General features: G+C 38.5%; 1 protein-coding gene across 1 annotated transcript in view; it reads left to right on the forward strand.

The window, feature by feature from the left end:
* Positions 1 to 14002, forward strand: part of GUCA1C (guanylate cyclase activator 1C) — a 36910-nt gene extending 22908 nt beyond the window's left edge. Inside the window, exons 2-5 of the mRNA XM_036388195.2 lie at positions 7202 to 7351; positions 10048 to 10135; positions 13176 to 13323; positions 13799 to 14002. Of these exons, the coding sequence (XP_036244088.2) occupies positions 7202 to 7351; positions 10048 to 10135; positions 13176 to 13306 (369 nt within the window). The 3' untranslated portion in view covers positions 13307 to 13323; positions 13799 to 14002. The remainder of the gene's footprint in view (positions 1 to 7201; positions 7352 to 10047; positions 10136 to 13175; positions 13324 to 13798) is intronic.
* Positions 14003 to 15583: the final 1581 nt, after the last annotated feature.

Genomic DNA, 15583 nt, shown 5'->3' on the forward strand with positions numbered 1-15583 from the left:
GATCATCCAGATTCTTCTGGAAGCCAGCTTTGCCACCAAAAAGAGTAAAGTTAAGTGACCTGCTCAAGAGATCTGGTTTCTGGGAGTGAAGTGGCAAAATGGATGGCATCAGATTCCCACTGATGTCGTCAATAAGATCACCCCAATGTCTCTGCCAACCACCAAAAAAGGAAATGCAAACTTGCCTAGGCGCCATAGGCTTTTGAAGAATGCACATTCCTGAGTATAGTCAGATTGTGAGCCCTCTCTACCTGGTCACCCATAAGAAGAATGAGTTCCACTGGGGCCCTGAGCAGCAACAAGCTTTTGCCCAGATCAAGCAGGAGACTGCTCATGCGGTAGCCCTTGGCCCAGTCAGGATGGGACCAGAGGTGAAGAACATGCTCTACTCTGCAGCTGGGAACAGTGGCTTGTTCTGGAGCCTTTGGCAGAAGGTGCCTGGGGAGATTCAGGTCACTGGGATTTTGGAGCCGAAGGTACAGAGGGTCTGAAGCCAGCACTGCTGCGATAATACAAACTTCTGCTGTAATAATTTGTTATTACCAACTAAAAGCCTTATTTATCATAAAATTATCACTTGCTTAATGCAAGTACAGTTGAATTCTTGACTGTAGGATTTAACATGAGTTTTGAGTTATGGCCTAATTTTAGACCACGTGAGGAAGGTGTGACTGTGCTTGTGCCACAGCGCCCCCTGCAGCTGTGGGGGAATCATTGCACCTGCCCTGCCCACCTGGGAGCCAACAGCGCCCCTGCCGGCTGTGGGCATAACTACACCGAAGGGGAAAGTGCCTGCGGCCAAGAGATTGCTGCACCTGGGATTCTGGCTCTGTTTGTTGTCGTTTGCCTTGTTATACATACTAGTAAAGAAGTGTTATTCCTTTTCCCACATCTCTGACTGAAAGCTCTCCTTAATTTCAAAGTTATAATAATTAGGGGGGAAGGGGGTCATATTTCCTCCCACTTTCCTTGGGAGACATCTTTCTTTCAAACCAAGACAACTTTTCCTGGAGGTTTGTCCGGCTGAGTTTTTGAATTTGTCAAACAAGAAAAATCTGCTAGGATTATCAGCAAGGAATTTCCTGGAAAATGTGTTAAGATGTCACAGCTGCATTTTTCAGTCTTTTTCCTCTCTTGCCTACTGCTTTAATTTGGAAAAGATGTTCCTAAAAGCACAGGCAGAGGCTCAAAATTAGGAGTGCAGAGAGCTAAAACCGCAGCATCCAGGAGAGGATGGCAGACGGCTAGGTCTTTACAGCATAGCCTTCCTGGGCAGAGGCCCCAGCCTGGTGACTTCCTTGTCTTCTCCAGTAATCTTAAAAGAAAATTGTCCCTGACAGCAAGGAGTTAGGGGGTAGTTGTAATTTTAAAGAAATACAATTGTTTGTCATCTTAACATTTTGGATTTCACCAGGTTTTACCAGGGTAGCCTGCAATTCTGAGAGCCAGGACATACAGCTGGCTCTGTATTTCCAACTCCTCCAATGCAAATGTCCTGGTAATTTTTAAGTCTCCAAACCTTGGAGGTCCTCTTCATCTGGGCAAAGCAGAACGTTGTGTAATGGCCTGGTCAATACAGCCTCATCCCTTTACATAATCATGAGAATGCACTGATTACAAAACCGCTTAACAATCTGCAGCTCCTAATTCCCTGCTTTGTTCTTCATCCTTGTTTAATAATGTTTGCTTGCTGAGGTCTACCCCGCCCCATGACAAATGCCAGCTCTGTTTACTTACAAAACTTGTGAGTCTGGCCAAGCCCAAACTGCAATATCAGATCCTAGGGAAGTATCAAAGTAACAGAGTTACAAGTAGCTCTTTATTTCTTCAATAATTGCAGCTGCAACCTCTGAGGAATAGATTAAAGTACTCAGAAGCAAAAACAAACTGAGGATGGTTGGACTCAATGATCTTTGTGGTCTTTTCCAACTAACACGATTCTGTAATTCTGTGATTCCATGAAACGGGGGAACAAGAAATGGAGTGAAATTAATCCTCTTTTAGGTTTCTGAGGGCAGAGAAAGCAGTGCTACATTTGAAATTGGACCCAAAAAGAAAGAAAGAAGCACATAGGATTAGCTATAAATTTCACAGTTATTCTGAGCTGTTTGACCCATGCCTCCTCCCTCTCCCTTAAGAGGTTTAAGGACTATTCTGAAAGACGGGCGGTTCGGAAAGAAGGTGGCTTAATGACCTAAGCCCGAGGTTTGAAATACCTGCACCATTTATGTTTGCACACTTATTAATCCTGATAAACAATTTGAGCTATTCTCCTGCTGTCAGATTGAGTTTAGAGATTTTTAAGGAACAAATTTTGGAAACAAGTCGCTGCTTATTGTGTATAAACTCTTGGTGGAGCCCACAGTGATTCAAGTAAAATGATAAGCTCACTCACCATAGGGTTTTCAGGGACAGAAATTGTCCCTTTCCACACGCCTGGCCACAGCATGTGGTATGAGATGGCTGACTATCCCTGTAGGGGATCCCTGCCACTGCTAGAAAATCACTCTCAGGGAAGAGCTAGGCAGCCAAAACACCACGTTCAGATCACTCTGGCACAGCCTTGGATAACGGTGCTGTTTCAGGTCAGCTGTGTATTCATAGCTGACAAGTCAATTATTTTTAATCTCTACTACAGTTTGAAGTCCTAAGAGTGTTTTAGGGATCTGTGAAGATTAGCAGTGCTGTTCTGGAAGCCAATAATGCCCTCCTACAGCTCCAGGGCTGGAGTATTAATGGCCGTTGTATAACGTGGCAGTCCCGCCCTGCCTAGCTTTGCCCCCGGGGACACACATCTGTATCCTCACCAAATAATGGTGAGCACCCTCCAGTAAAGGTTCAACTGACAGCCTGAAGCAAAAATCTCTCATAAAAGGACAAAATGAAATTCCTTTTTCCTCAGGAGATCCAGTAGCTAATGAAAAACTGAAATGGGCTCTGGGCCTTAGGCACTCACAAATGATAGTGCCCTGAGGAGCAATTTCATACCATCAGCAAGCTCTACTTGCATTTTTGGAGCCTCTTTCCCTTTTTGTTGTGTGAATCAATCTGTTGCAAAAGGCTTAAAAAAATCACTCATCAGCAAAAGCAAAACAAGTTCCAAAAGCACAGTATTAAAGGGCACAAACACATGCATGACCCGAAAGTGTCCTTAAACTTCTAGTTCAGCCAGTCAAGCTGTTAAAAGACTAAAAATAGGTCTACATTTTTATTAAGCCTACTATGTATAGAAATACTGGAGACTTTGAGGCATGTAAAAGAAGTTCTGAACCCATTCTTTTGGTATGTCTCCAACCCAGAACCCGTTCTTTTGGTATGTCTTCAACTCCTCAGAACCACATTAGGAGAGTTCTGTTCCTCTATTTTACACCACACGCAGAAGGGTACCCTGGGAACTGACTCCACGTGCCCCTTTCTGTTCATTTGGGCAGGGGAGGGTGCAGGACTTCACCATCCCTACAGGTGCCCATGGCAATGTGCTGCAGGCAAGGAAGGCAGAGCCAGCACCATGCAGACATGGAAAAGAAACCTTCACACACCCAAATTTGTCTTGTATCCTAACCTGATGAATAAGCAGGTTTCCCTAGCATTAATTCAATTTAACAAAAATATTACAAATATTTGACAATTACACAGTTAAACACCAAAAGTAAATAATTTTTAATTTCCGCCACTGGTAATCAGCTCTGCTTATTATGATGTTGAGCATTATTTAAAAATTTATTTTATTATTCTTACAGTAGCTGTTTGTTTGTAAATTAATGACTTCCTAACAGGCAACAGATACATTGCTGTGCATGCTGCAGAGAGGTATTTTACAGAGCCCAGAGACACATAAGGACCTACCTAGATACTTGTATTGAGATTGATTATAGAACAGCAGATGGGTAAATCAGCACAGCAGTATTCTTTGAATAACATCATAACACATTTATTGCACTCACAGAACCACAGGATGATCTTCTTAGGTTACTGTTATGATGTTTTTCACTGTTTAATGTAGTATTTTGAGATGCTACTGTAAAAAGTGCAATATTTCTCTTTATCTCAGAAAGTTCGGTATATGTGCAACAAGATCACTGTAGCCTTCTTTATCCCATAAATGTTTTCTTTTTTACCTACAATGTATGTTTTTTGGTGTAGAAAGGAAAGCATTCCACATCAAGCAGACAAACATGTCTAAGTCTTCTCAGTATTTTTATTCCTGAGAAATAGAAACAGGCTGCTAGCTACCATGTCACCAGTAGTGTTCCCATGACTGCAGAAAGTGGCAAGGGCTTTCCTGACAACTACAGTTTCTCCCAGGTGTTTTTCAGAGATGGGAGTTTTTTCATTCTGGCCTTCAGTCCCTTCCTATTTGGGACAGGCCATATAATCTACCAGATCAGAATTACATACCCAAACACATTAGACTGGTTATTACTTAGTCCAGATTCCTGATGTTTTGTCAGAGCAACAATAGTGACACCAAGATGCAGAAAAAAAGCAAACAAAATTATATTTTCCAAAATCCCAAGTGAAATGTAAGGGAGTGAGAAGAAAATTAATCTGCTCATGGATATCCAGCAATCCTTAAATTAATCTGTAGTTGCAATAAGCAGTATGAAATGCAATAAAAAAGCAGCAATGTAAAATGCATTTAACCACATTCTTAATAGATATATCAAATCAGATGATGGAAATGCAATCAGCAAAATACATTTTGACCTCCAGTAAAATACTTTATGAGATCCTTCTTGAAATAATACTTGCAAAATAGAAATTAAAGCCAGTGTGCCAAAAAGAAGATTAAGTTTGTAGTGCGTGATATGACATTCTTGGTTAAGCATCTGCTTTTAACACTGGGCCTAATTTTGTTTGAAAATTATATGTAGTTACTGTCAAATTTTATTTAATCTTAAACAGTGGTTGAATGGTGTCTTTGCTGCATTTGTTTGTGATTGGAATTACAGTAAAACAAGCAACTACTAGAGAACCTGCAGAGGGTCTGTGAAGCAATGGTCAGTCTGCATGGCTTATGCACACACCATTTCTGCGTGAAGGTTGAATCCAGTGTGTTTGAATACATTGGATTTATCTCTTAGGTGCCACTCTGCTGTTCAGCCTTGCACAGAAATCAAAACAAACACTACAAGGGTCTCCCAGGAGCTCTGACCCTGATCAGTATCATGAGGGCACAAATGTGAGGAATCTAAGAGGAGAATGAAGAAAAGAAAAAAAAAAGAGTATGGATTCCTATTTCAAAAAATATATCCAATCTTTGAGAACCTACGTTCACTTCCACAATTGTGTAGATGTGTAGGGATGCTGTTAGGAAAATTAATCCACAAACATCAGAGGTTTATGTCCAAAAAGGAGATAGAGGAATCCTTTTACTTTATTCAAATAAAGGGAGAGGCCATGGGGCATTCCCCTGGGGTCTCTTGAATTTTTGAAGGATGCAGCCTCAATTTTTATCCTAATTTCCCAGCCGCATTTCCCTTTTCTGTTTCCCATTGGCTGAGGTATTTGAGAGGCTCAGACTTCCCAGAATGCCCGATACCGAAGATTTCTCTCTAATGTATAACCCTCCCTTTTAATTTTTAATTCTTATGGAATTTAGGGGTTTTTCGTCCCCATTGTTGCTTTCATCTTTCAATGTCCAATTTAATTTATCAGCAACCCTAAAGTTTATTTGTAAAATAAAACATCTTTTTCCATTCTTCAATCAGTGGAATCATTCCCACTGTTTCTTTTATCTCCCAGTGCTAGTTTTACTTACCAGCAGACCCACAGCTTGTTTGTAAAGACAAATCTGCCATTCCTCTCAATGGTTTAGGCATTTTGGTTTGTTTTCAATGGAAAGTTAGTCAGAAGAGCTCTCAATTTTAGTATATTCTAGCCCTTATAAATTCCTGTTTGTTGTCATTCTTTGCATGCTCACATGTTTGGTTCCTTGTCACAAAAATATACTGATAGGAGGTCTTCAAAAGACGTGTAAGGTGTGGCACTTAGGGACACAGTTTACTGATGTACTTGGTAGCTGTGCATTAACTGTTGGACCTAGTGACTTTGAAGGTCTTCTCCAACCTAAATTACTTTAGGATTCTGATTTTGGCAATGAGTTGCAGTGCATCCTTACCAATCTTCTTTTCCTGTAGTACAATACTGAGGGACTGATTAATGCTTGCCTGATTAATGCCTGTCAACCTCAACTGGCAAGATGTCTGTTGATATATGGCAATAAAACTAAGTAACATGCTAAACCTACTGAATACTCATCCAACCTTCTCTTTTCAGTCAAAGGCCATCTGAAACTGACAAGTCTTTCCAAGGTTTTCTGAGCAATTGGATTCTGACCAATTGGATTTTGATCACAAGACTAAATTTACCAGTTGTTAATTCTTTTTGTATGCACATGAGAAACAGTTGGAGCAAGTAGGATCCAAATTCATCAACTGCTTCTTCCATCCTAACCACATGTCTACAGAAACAGAAGAACCTGATTATGGAGGCCTGTCCTTGACAGGCTTCTATCAGAAGCTTGAGCAAAGCAGTAAGAAAATGATTCTAAAGTCAATCTGAAATGCTGTCTCCCTATGAATATCCCCAATCCTCAATATTTAGAGTTTGGTTTATGCCTTGAAGGCTTTGTATCCCATGCAAAATGCTTATCAGAGCGACTTGATTTTTATTTGGATAAACCACAGTACTTAGGGTTCATGTCAGAGTATTTGTTACAATTTTAAAACACTTATTACATGATCCCTGAGATGAATAGCACCTGGAACAGCACTGGAAATCATACATAGTTCTGCAGTATAGATGTAAACAACTCCACTCTAGGTATCTCATTAGTACCAAACCAGATATCCCAAACTCCTCTTTTCCACATGTCAGACTGTCACAAAACTGTTTCTTTTCCTTTTAAAAACTGTCAATAACAATTGCTCAGAACAGATTTGCCCCTCCCCTCCACAACACCCGGATTTCAGGGGAGAACCAAACTGTCCTTCCTATAATACCTCTTCCTATAGCTCTTCCAGTTGAGCACATCCTTTTATCCTTTTTTGATACCACAGAAAATTTCTATATTAAGATGCTTCACAAATCAATGTGTATTGTAGGAACTTTGATGACCTGTTCCTGTGCAATTGCCAGAAAGAACAGAAAACCAGTGTTATTAAATAGATGTGGTTTTTTCTCTCCCTCTCTCTCTTAGGATGGATTTATAGACTTCTTGGAGTTCATAGCTGCAATAAATTTGGTTATACGAGGGAAAATTGACCAAAAATTGAAATGGTATTTCAAGCTATATGATGCTGATGGAAATGGATGCATTGACAAAAAAGAACTATTAAGCATATTCAGGGTAAGTAAGTTATGATCAATAGCAAGAGCATTTGATATAGTGTGTTGCCCTGAAACAGTGGTTTATCATGTGCTGTAAATGGATTGTCAGTACTTTATCTAATGTTTTATGGTTGTAAAACCAGAATTAACAGTGGCTACTAGTGACACTCCTGACATTAGTTTCTTCCTTATTGAACACATCTAAGTAGCATTTTACTTTAAACCATAGTTCTACAGATAAAGTACTTTATTGAAAGTGAAATGTTTTGTAGAAACAGTAGAGACATTACTGTGATAAACTGTACTATAAGGCAGGGCAACACAGTAGCAGCATAATGAACAAAACAGATGGTTACAAGTATATGTGCCAGTCTATTGTGGAAAACTGGCTTCTCAAACTGATCTTGCAGCAAGAAAAATATAGATGTCAATAAAATATTACAATATTTTAATTTTTTGAAAGGCTTTTTTTGTTTACTACAAACACCATTACCCCCATTTCAAAACTAAATCACGGAAATATAATTTTATTATTATATCGCGCTGTTATATTTACTATTATACTATTTGGATAAAAATACTTCCAAAATTTTCCAGAAAATGGGTCCACTTCAAACCCATAAAACCAAAGTACAATTCTTTCTTTAAAATTATCTTCATAGTTTTCAACTTGCTTTAATGAAATAAAAATAACATTATCCTCTTCATTAGCTGCTGTCATCTGAAAGGTATGTTAAGGCTCCTTACAAATATATATGACTCAATACGGTGCCCTAAATCTACAGGACTCACTACACATCAAAGTTTTGCTGCAGGGAGCATCGAAACTAAATAGAGCTTTAATGCCATAACAAACAAGGAATATACTTTTCCTGGATTCTGCATTGCTGCTGGTGCCAAGCCAGTCGCTGTTGGAGACTTTAAATAGCTGCTGCCAAAACTGAAAGGAACTGGAGCCAGATGGAGCTACCAGGTCAAACAAATAAAGCTGATCACCTAAAGAGCAGCTTTCTAAAGATAGAAGTAGAGGCTGAATCTTCCAGATTTCCCCTTGAGACTAATGAAATCTTTCTTTCACAAATATTCTCCATTAATTTTCACCCAGAGCCAATGAGTCAATGGTGTTTTGTCTGGGGCTATCCAAAGTGAGAATTAAAATTAAAATCCTTCCAATGCAAAGAATATTTTTTTTTAACTTACCCGGTTTTAAAACCAGTTTATACCTTTGTGTGTTTCCATCTCTTTTGTAGTATAAGAACTTTAATTTAAACCTGCCTAAATCATTGACCTAGACTAGATTAAAAATGGTGGGCCCAAAAAGAAAAAAAGAACAAACAGGCTCACAGCCATTAAGGGGTGACCAGCTTATAATAAGCATCAGTAAACAAGGGCTTGTCCAAAAAGATGTGTAATATCTGAGACATTAATTTAGAAATACAGAAGTGCTATTAAAATGAAATCTCTCTCTACAGCTATGCAAACTATGGACCAACATACCACTACCCAACTCCTTCCAGATAACCATGCACCCTTTCAACGCTCAGTATTTACTATTTAAGGTGCTTCTGTGGTAGTCAGTGACACAAACACTTCAGGAACCACTGCTTTACTCTTGGCACTGCAATAAATTTAACTGTGGAAGGGATACAACTTTCTACTTAAGGCTGTGGGAGGGTCAGACATATAAAACACCAAAAGTACCTAAAGTATGAATTAGTAATAGAAACAAGTTTATGTAACTGTTTTTGTAAAATTATTGCTGCTTTTTGAAACAGACAGGAAGTTGGGGCATTCAGAGGGGGCATTTTTATGATTTTATTTGGTCAAGAATTCTAGATCAGTGAATAGATTAATAGATTGTTTTAAAATATGAGGTCTAATATAATATTTGGAAAGAGACACCAAAAGAAACAAGTGGCACATACAGTGACTTATCTTACACAACACAGTTCACCTCAAGATAATTCAAGTGCAGAAAAACAAATTCTATAGTGTGCCCATTATATAATGCATATGCATGTTTATATATATGCACATATTTTCCCAGTCAATGGGACACAATTTTGCAAAAACATACATTTATACCTTTATTCCAAATATTGAGTCCTTTTGCCACAAAAAAAACCCAAAAAAACCCAAAACAAAACAAAGCAAACCACCAAACCAACCAACCAACCAACCAACCAAAAAAAGTAAAAAAGTAGAGGGGTTTCTTTTGGTTTTCTTAATTTCTCTGGAGGGCAAGTTTACTGCCAACTTCAGGACGGCTGGTCTGACTTTATTTGTGATTACTAAATTAAACACGTCTTAATAGAAAAATTACTTAGGCTTTCTCTGCATGTGCTTTCAGATGGGAAAAACAATACTGCATTTAAATCACACAGACCAAAGGGCACTCTCTGAAGGCATGGAACTCTCTAGGGCCAGATAAAAATGCTGATGTAGAATCAAAAGTGAATTACAGAGCAGAGGTGCCACAGGGTTCTTCAGACCTTCAGAAATATGCATATTAGTGTGTAATCTCTAGGCTGTGTTATGTTAATTAAATTTCCAGTCCTTATTACTGACAATTTACTTGAAGTAACTATTTATTTAGTGATTTTTGAAAGGGTTTATGAACTAAAGAGTTGCACTTCAAGTACTGCTTCTGACAGCGTATTGTTTCACACTTGACGGGAAAAACTCTGAAAGAACTTTCTGTGTTTCTGCCCTCAGGCAATTCAGGCTATTAATGGCTACACCAACATGACTGCTGAAGAGTTCACAAACATGATATTTCAGAAGATAGATGTGAACAATGACGGTAAGAATCTAGGTTTTGTTGGCATTGGCAGGGACTCTTCTGCAAGAAGGGATTTCAACATACAACTGAAGGATGACTGGTTTAGATAGCTGAAAGCCCGAATCTGCTCTTCTTTGCCCTTATTTTGCTTCAGTTTCACAGTCGAGTATAAGTCAACTGAACAAAGGAAATACATGCAGTAATTACATGCAATAAAAACAGCTCCAAAATGCCAGTTCTCAGATTGAGTAGCAAAATGAAAATTTGTTTGGCAGTGGGGGAGTAATATATTTGTGTTGGTATAACCTATTTTAAATTCTTAAAAAAAAACCAAATAGGATGAATGGTTGCACATGTTCTAGCATGTTCTAAAGATTGGTGAGCATATTGGATGTTCCTTGAAGGCTGACTGTCAATGCATGCTAAGATACATGCTCCTGGTTTTTCCTCAAGATACTAAATTAAGCCAATTGGTCTTGCTTTTGGAAACTATAATTTCATTTCACTGCTTCAGAGTTGTTTCTAGTTGAAAATTTATTATGGATGAATGTCCTCCCTCATACTTCTAATCATGAAGATAATCCACTGGCAACTATGTTTTTCAGCAATTGCTGCAATCATTGACAAATTTGGAACATTAGGAAAGCTAAAAAGAGCAAAGTCAGGTCACAGACAGGAATTTTGGGCAGTTTGACAGAGAGGGGCATTTTTATGGTCTTATTTAGCGTATTGAAGTTACTCTTTTAAAGAGTTGTTTGAAATATATAATCAGAGTATTAACAGTGGTCTTGTGATGCATGTGGAGGATGCCTTAGTGGAGGATTTTTTTGACCCACCTCCTTGGCCCACTCTTTGGTGAAGACAAATTATGAAAGGAGTGCAAATAACACAGTCAAAATCTAACCCAAATTCTACGATTATTCACTGCTTTGACCATACATTTACTGGCAAGTAATAGTTGTATCTAAGACCATCATTAGTGTCATACATTTTAGCAAGGAAAATCCGAAACATAACATATTGATGATTATCTTCATAGTGGTTCCATTTCAAACAGTTTTCTATAGTTTCTTAGTTTTTATATTGCTGGAAAGCAACAGGACTAGCTCCACCTGAGGAAGAGGCCAAGTTTTACCAAATTTCGCTTCAACTATGCTACCTCCTGTAGCTTATTAAAGAGAAGTGCAAATGGACAAATAAATTGCAAAGTCCTTCCTTACATTAATATACAATAAATAATCCCATGGGTTGTAAGGAACAATTCTTAAAACACATCTCCTGTTGGTTTTGCAATTTATTTTCATTATCTCCCAGAAATCTCAGGCCCATCACAGCAGAAGTGAGTCTGGGCCTGCCAGTGTAACCTCATCTGGCAACTGCAGTGTGGTTTGTATGCCTGCTATTGGTACCTCAAAATGCACAGCTTGGGATCAAGAGGAGTGAATCCAAGACCAACTGACCTGAATAAGCAGGAAAATGGGGCAGCATGTCCACGTGATGAGTCCAGGAACCCCATCCACCCAAAGACCTGAGTCAAAGGCAATACAGAGTGAAGGAGAGGGAAACTAAGAGGAGTGTCTGGGATAGGAGGAGAGTTCAGAGGAAGTGAGTGGATTAGTGACAAAGCAGGATGATGCGTGCAAGTGTACAGAGATGGCTTGTTCTGAGTCTGCTTGTGGAATGATTATATAGGCTGTTGTTGAAAAAAGAAGAACAAACATCCTCAGGGCTCTGCATGCCAGTTCTTGGAGAGGGTCTTAGTACTTTCACTGAAGCCTAAGAACCAGGACTTCTGTCAAATGAGGACTTTCCTCTTTATATGAGCCTTTCACCAGTGTAGCAAGGACATATGTGACTAAACAGAAAGCAAACTTTACTGACTATTGCTAGAAAGTGTTTTTCACATTTTTTAAATGCTGATAGTTTTCCTTTTTCATGTCAGATGATGTTTCCAAGGCTGCCATGAACAAAAAACAAGACATAAAAAGCCAAGAAAGAAAAAAACAACCAAAGAAACAAAACCCAAAACCACAAAAAACCAAACCAAACAAACAAACAAAAAAACCAAACAAAAAAACCACCAAACCTACAGGGACTACTTAAACCTGAAAACAGCCAAAAGTCAGCACACTAAGCATTCACCAGACATACACATGACTGAAACTGCTGCTCCCTGGGGCCTTAACTCATCCAGCTATTTTCCTCTTTGCCTGGCCCTTGTAATTTCTAATTTTACAGAGAAATCTTTCATTGTTGTGAATTTAACAAGAAACTTTAAACCATTCTCAGAGGAAACAATCTGGCTCTTCTTGTTAAACCAAGATTTATTTCTACTCTTAAAGTAAAACAGTATCACTGGAATAACCCCTAGACAGAGAACTATGGACATTTCTGTGTACTATGCAAACAGACACATGCCTAGAACTGGCCTTTGCTGACAGGGAAAAGAGCAGGAAAAGAGGAAGAATATTAAACAATATCCCTACTCTTCAATAAAAGAGATTTTATTGTTGTCTTGAAACTTCGAAGTTATTAGCTGATTTTGACATGACCCCAAAAAAATCACACTCTAAATGGCCATTTCAGTTCCTTGAAAGAATTTATCTATCAAACCACTTTGCTGATTTTTTTCCCCTACATCTGATAATGGTTCTAAATAATCCTAGTAGTCAACACGGGGACTATGACCACTAATCCTTAGCAAATCACACCCTAATCTCTTTTAAAATCAGCTCTAATATAAATTCTAGTTAGCTCAGTGAGAAGTGGCCAGTACATCCAAATTCAGCCCTGATACAGGCTTCATTAGAGCCCCTTTACACACATTTATGAGCACTTATAGTTATTTCAGACTTCAAGGAAAGCTATGTTTGACCTGTTTTAACAGAAAAATGAGTGAGGATCTGACTGATGCAAAGTGAGAAATCATTCGCAAATACTCTACCTGCATTTGCCTATCAGCAACTTTCATAAGAGATTCAATTGGGCATGAATGGTCTTTTGTTCACTAGAGAGACTGCTGCATTTCTCAGCTTCTAAAGACTATGTGACTTTCTTTTAGGGGAACTGACTTTAGAAGAGTTTATCAATGGTGTGGAAAAAGACGAGGACCTAATGGAATTAATTACGAAAAGTTTTGACCTTTCCAACGTACTCAAAGTCATACAGAACGGCAGGAGAAACAGCGTCTGAAGGATCCAGTCATGGAGGTGGTCTCTGTCTCATAATTTCAAGGAAGATAATATTTGCTATATTCAGAGAGGCTGATGTTGTCAAAGCCTGCCCAGGCAATACTGAGCAGCCTTCTCCAGGAGTAACAATTTTCAATCTTTCTATATCTCAATCTCATTTTATTTTCTTTATTCTTTCCCTTGCTAACGACTGTGGCAGCCACAGGAAAAAAAAAAAAAAAACAAAACAGAAAAACCCCAAAAACTTTTGCCTGCATATAATAGAAAAGATATTTGATGCAGTAAAAGTCTCTATGATCTAGATCTCTATGAACATGTTGTGGTCAAACCCTGGCTGGCTAGCTGCTCACTCACTCCACTCTAGTGGGATGGGAAAGAGAATTGGAAGAGCAAAAGTGAGATAACTTGTGGGCTGAGATAAAGACAGTTTAAAATGGAAAGAAAATGCATGCAAGCAAAGCAAAGCAAGGAATTCATTCAGCATTTCCCACAGGCAGGAAGATGTTCAACCATCTCCATGGAAAGCACGGATTCAGCAAGCATAAGGGTGAATCGAGAAGACAAATGCCATCACTTTGAACATCCTCTCCCTTCCTTCTTCTCACCCAGCTTTACATGCAGAACATGACTCCACACAGTGTGGGACATCCCTGTGGCCGTTTGGGGCCAGCTGTCCTGGCTTTGTCCCCTCACAACTCCTTGGCACCCCCAGCCCACTCAGTGCTGGAGTGGGGTAAGAGGCAGAAAAGGACTTGTCACTGTGCAAGTGCTTCTCAACAGTAATGAAAACATCTTTGTGTTATCAATATAGTTTTGGTCACAAATTCAAAACAGTCTCATACCAGGTACTATGAAGAAAACTACCACTATCCAAACTGAAAACAGGACGATCTCTTCTGTTCAGACTAATCAATAACATAATGGAAATTATGTAAATTGCAACTTTTCTAAAAGACAAAAAGTTAATAATTTTTTTCTTTTAATAATATGTTGTTTAACCTACTATCTAAAGTGTGGGCACAAACTTTTAGGTAGGACTGTGTTCTATCTAGATGAATTAAGAACAAAGCCTGCTTTGTATTAACCTAACATTTGCTCTAATCAGTACTCAAAATTGGATTAAGTTCTCTGGGAAACACTTCAGCTAGCTTAATATTCCCAAGATGTGTATCCTCCTTAACAAGCTCTCTACTACTCTTGACTTTATTACATTTGTTAATTAAAACAATGTGGTATTTTGATGTTTTTTCCAGGGCTCAGCCACTGTTCTTTTAAATTAACCTTTTATAAAAGTGTTGGAATTAAAATTTGTTGTCTTTGTAAAGCAAAATTAGAAGTTCAAAGAATAGCAAAACTCAAATCATTTTGTAAGTGCTCCCAGATATTTGTGTCCTTTGACTTTATGTCCTCCCTTGCAAAAAAAATGTTTTTACTGGGCTCTTTTCCAGGGTTGTATGAAACAAAAGGTAAGAGATATAGGGTCACTTGTACTTCTGCAAAACAGACAGCCTTTCCCTGACTAATTTAGGTATCTTTGCCCTGTCCAAATACCTCGGTGGAAGCTTTTAGCAATTGGAGTCTTTCTGAGATTTCTACCTCCTGTCAAACTGGCTTGCAATTGTCTCTGAAGGTGGTAGCCAGGACTGCAGGGAAGGCATCTGCAGGTGGCATGATCACATATTCTTCATTCTTTTAGGAAAGCAGGCTCAAAGCACAACCTTACTTTGTAAATAACAAGACTAATTCTATGAACTGTAATGGAATGGCACGAAATGTGTGCAAAGGGAAAACTATAGCTCTTTCTGGTTCTATCGGCATTGATTCTCTCAAGTCTGTAAAAAGTTTTATCAAATTACTATATTATATCATAGGACTAAGTTCTCCTTGAGTGACAATGCCCTGCAGGAATTACACTAATATTAATTACTATTAGAAACATCAGAATTAATCAAAATAATTTGTGGAAGGATTGGTGCAAGTTGAACAAAACAGTTTTTAAGACTTCAATATGAAAGAGCTTTTCTTCGAAATTCACTTCAAATCCATGTCCAGTCGCACATGAAATGTAGTACCCCATCATCTACAGTTATTATCCCAGATTCTGGTTGATCAATGGAATATAGAAAGAATATGCAACATGAATCACTTGACATTACAAACAATTCCGACATTATAGATCTGACATTTGAAGCTTTTGCATCCTTAATAAAAAAAAAAATGTATGAGATTGCTGGTGTTTTGAATGTTATGTTTTTGTATTTATTCATCTTTGACACAT

This window comes from Molothrus ater, chromosome 2, assembly GCF_012460135.2.
Source record: "Molothrus ater isolate BHLD 08-10-18 breed brown headed cowbird chromosome 2, BPBGC_Mater_1.1, whole genome shotgun sequence".
Lineage (NCBI taxonomy): Eukaryota > Metazoa > Chordata > Aves > Passeriformes > Icteridae > Molothrus > Molothrus ater.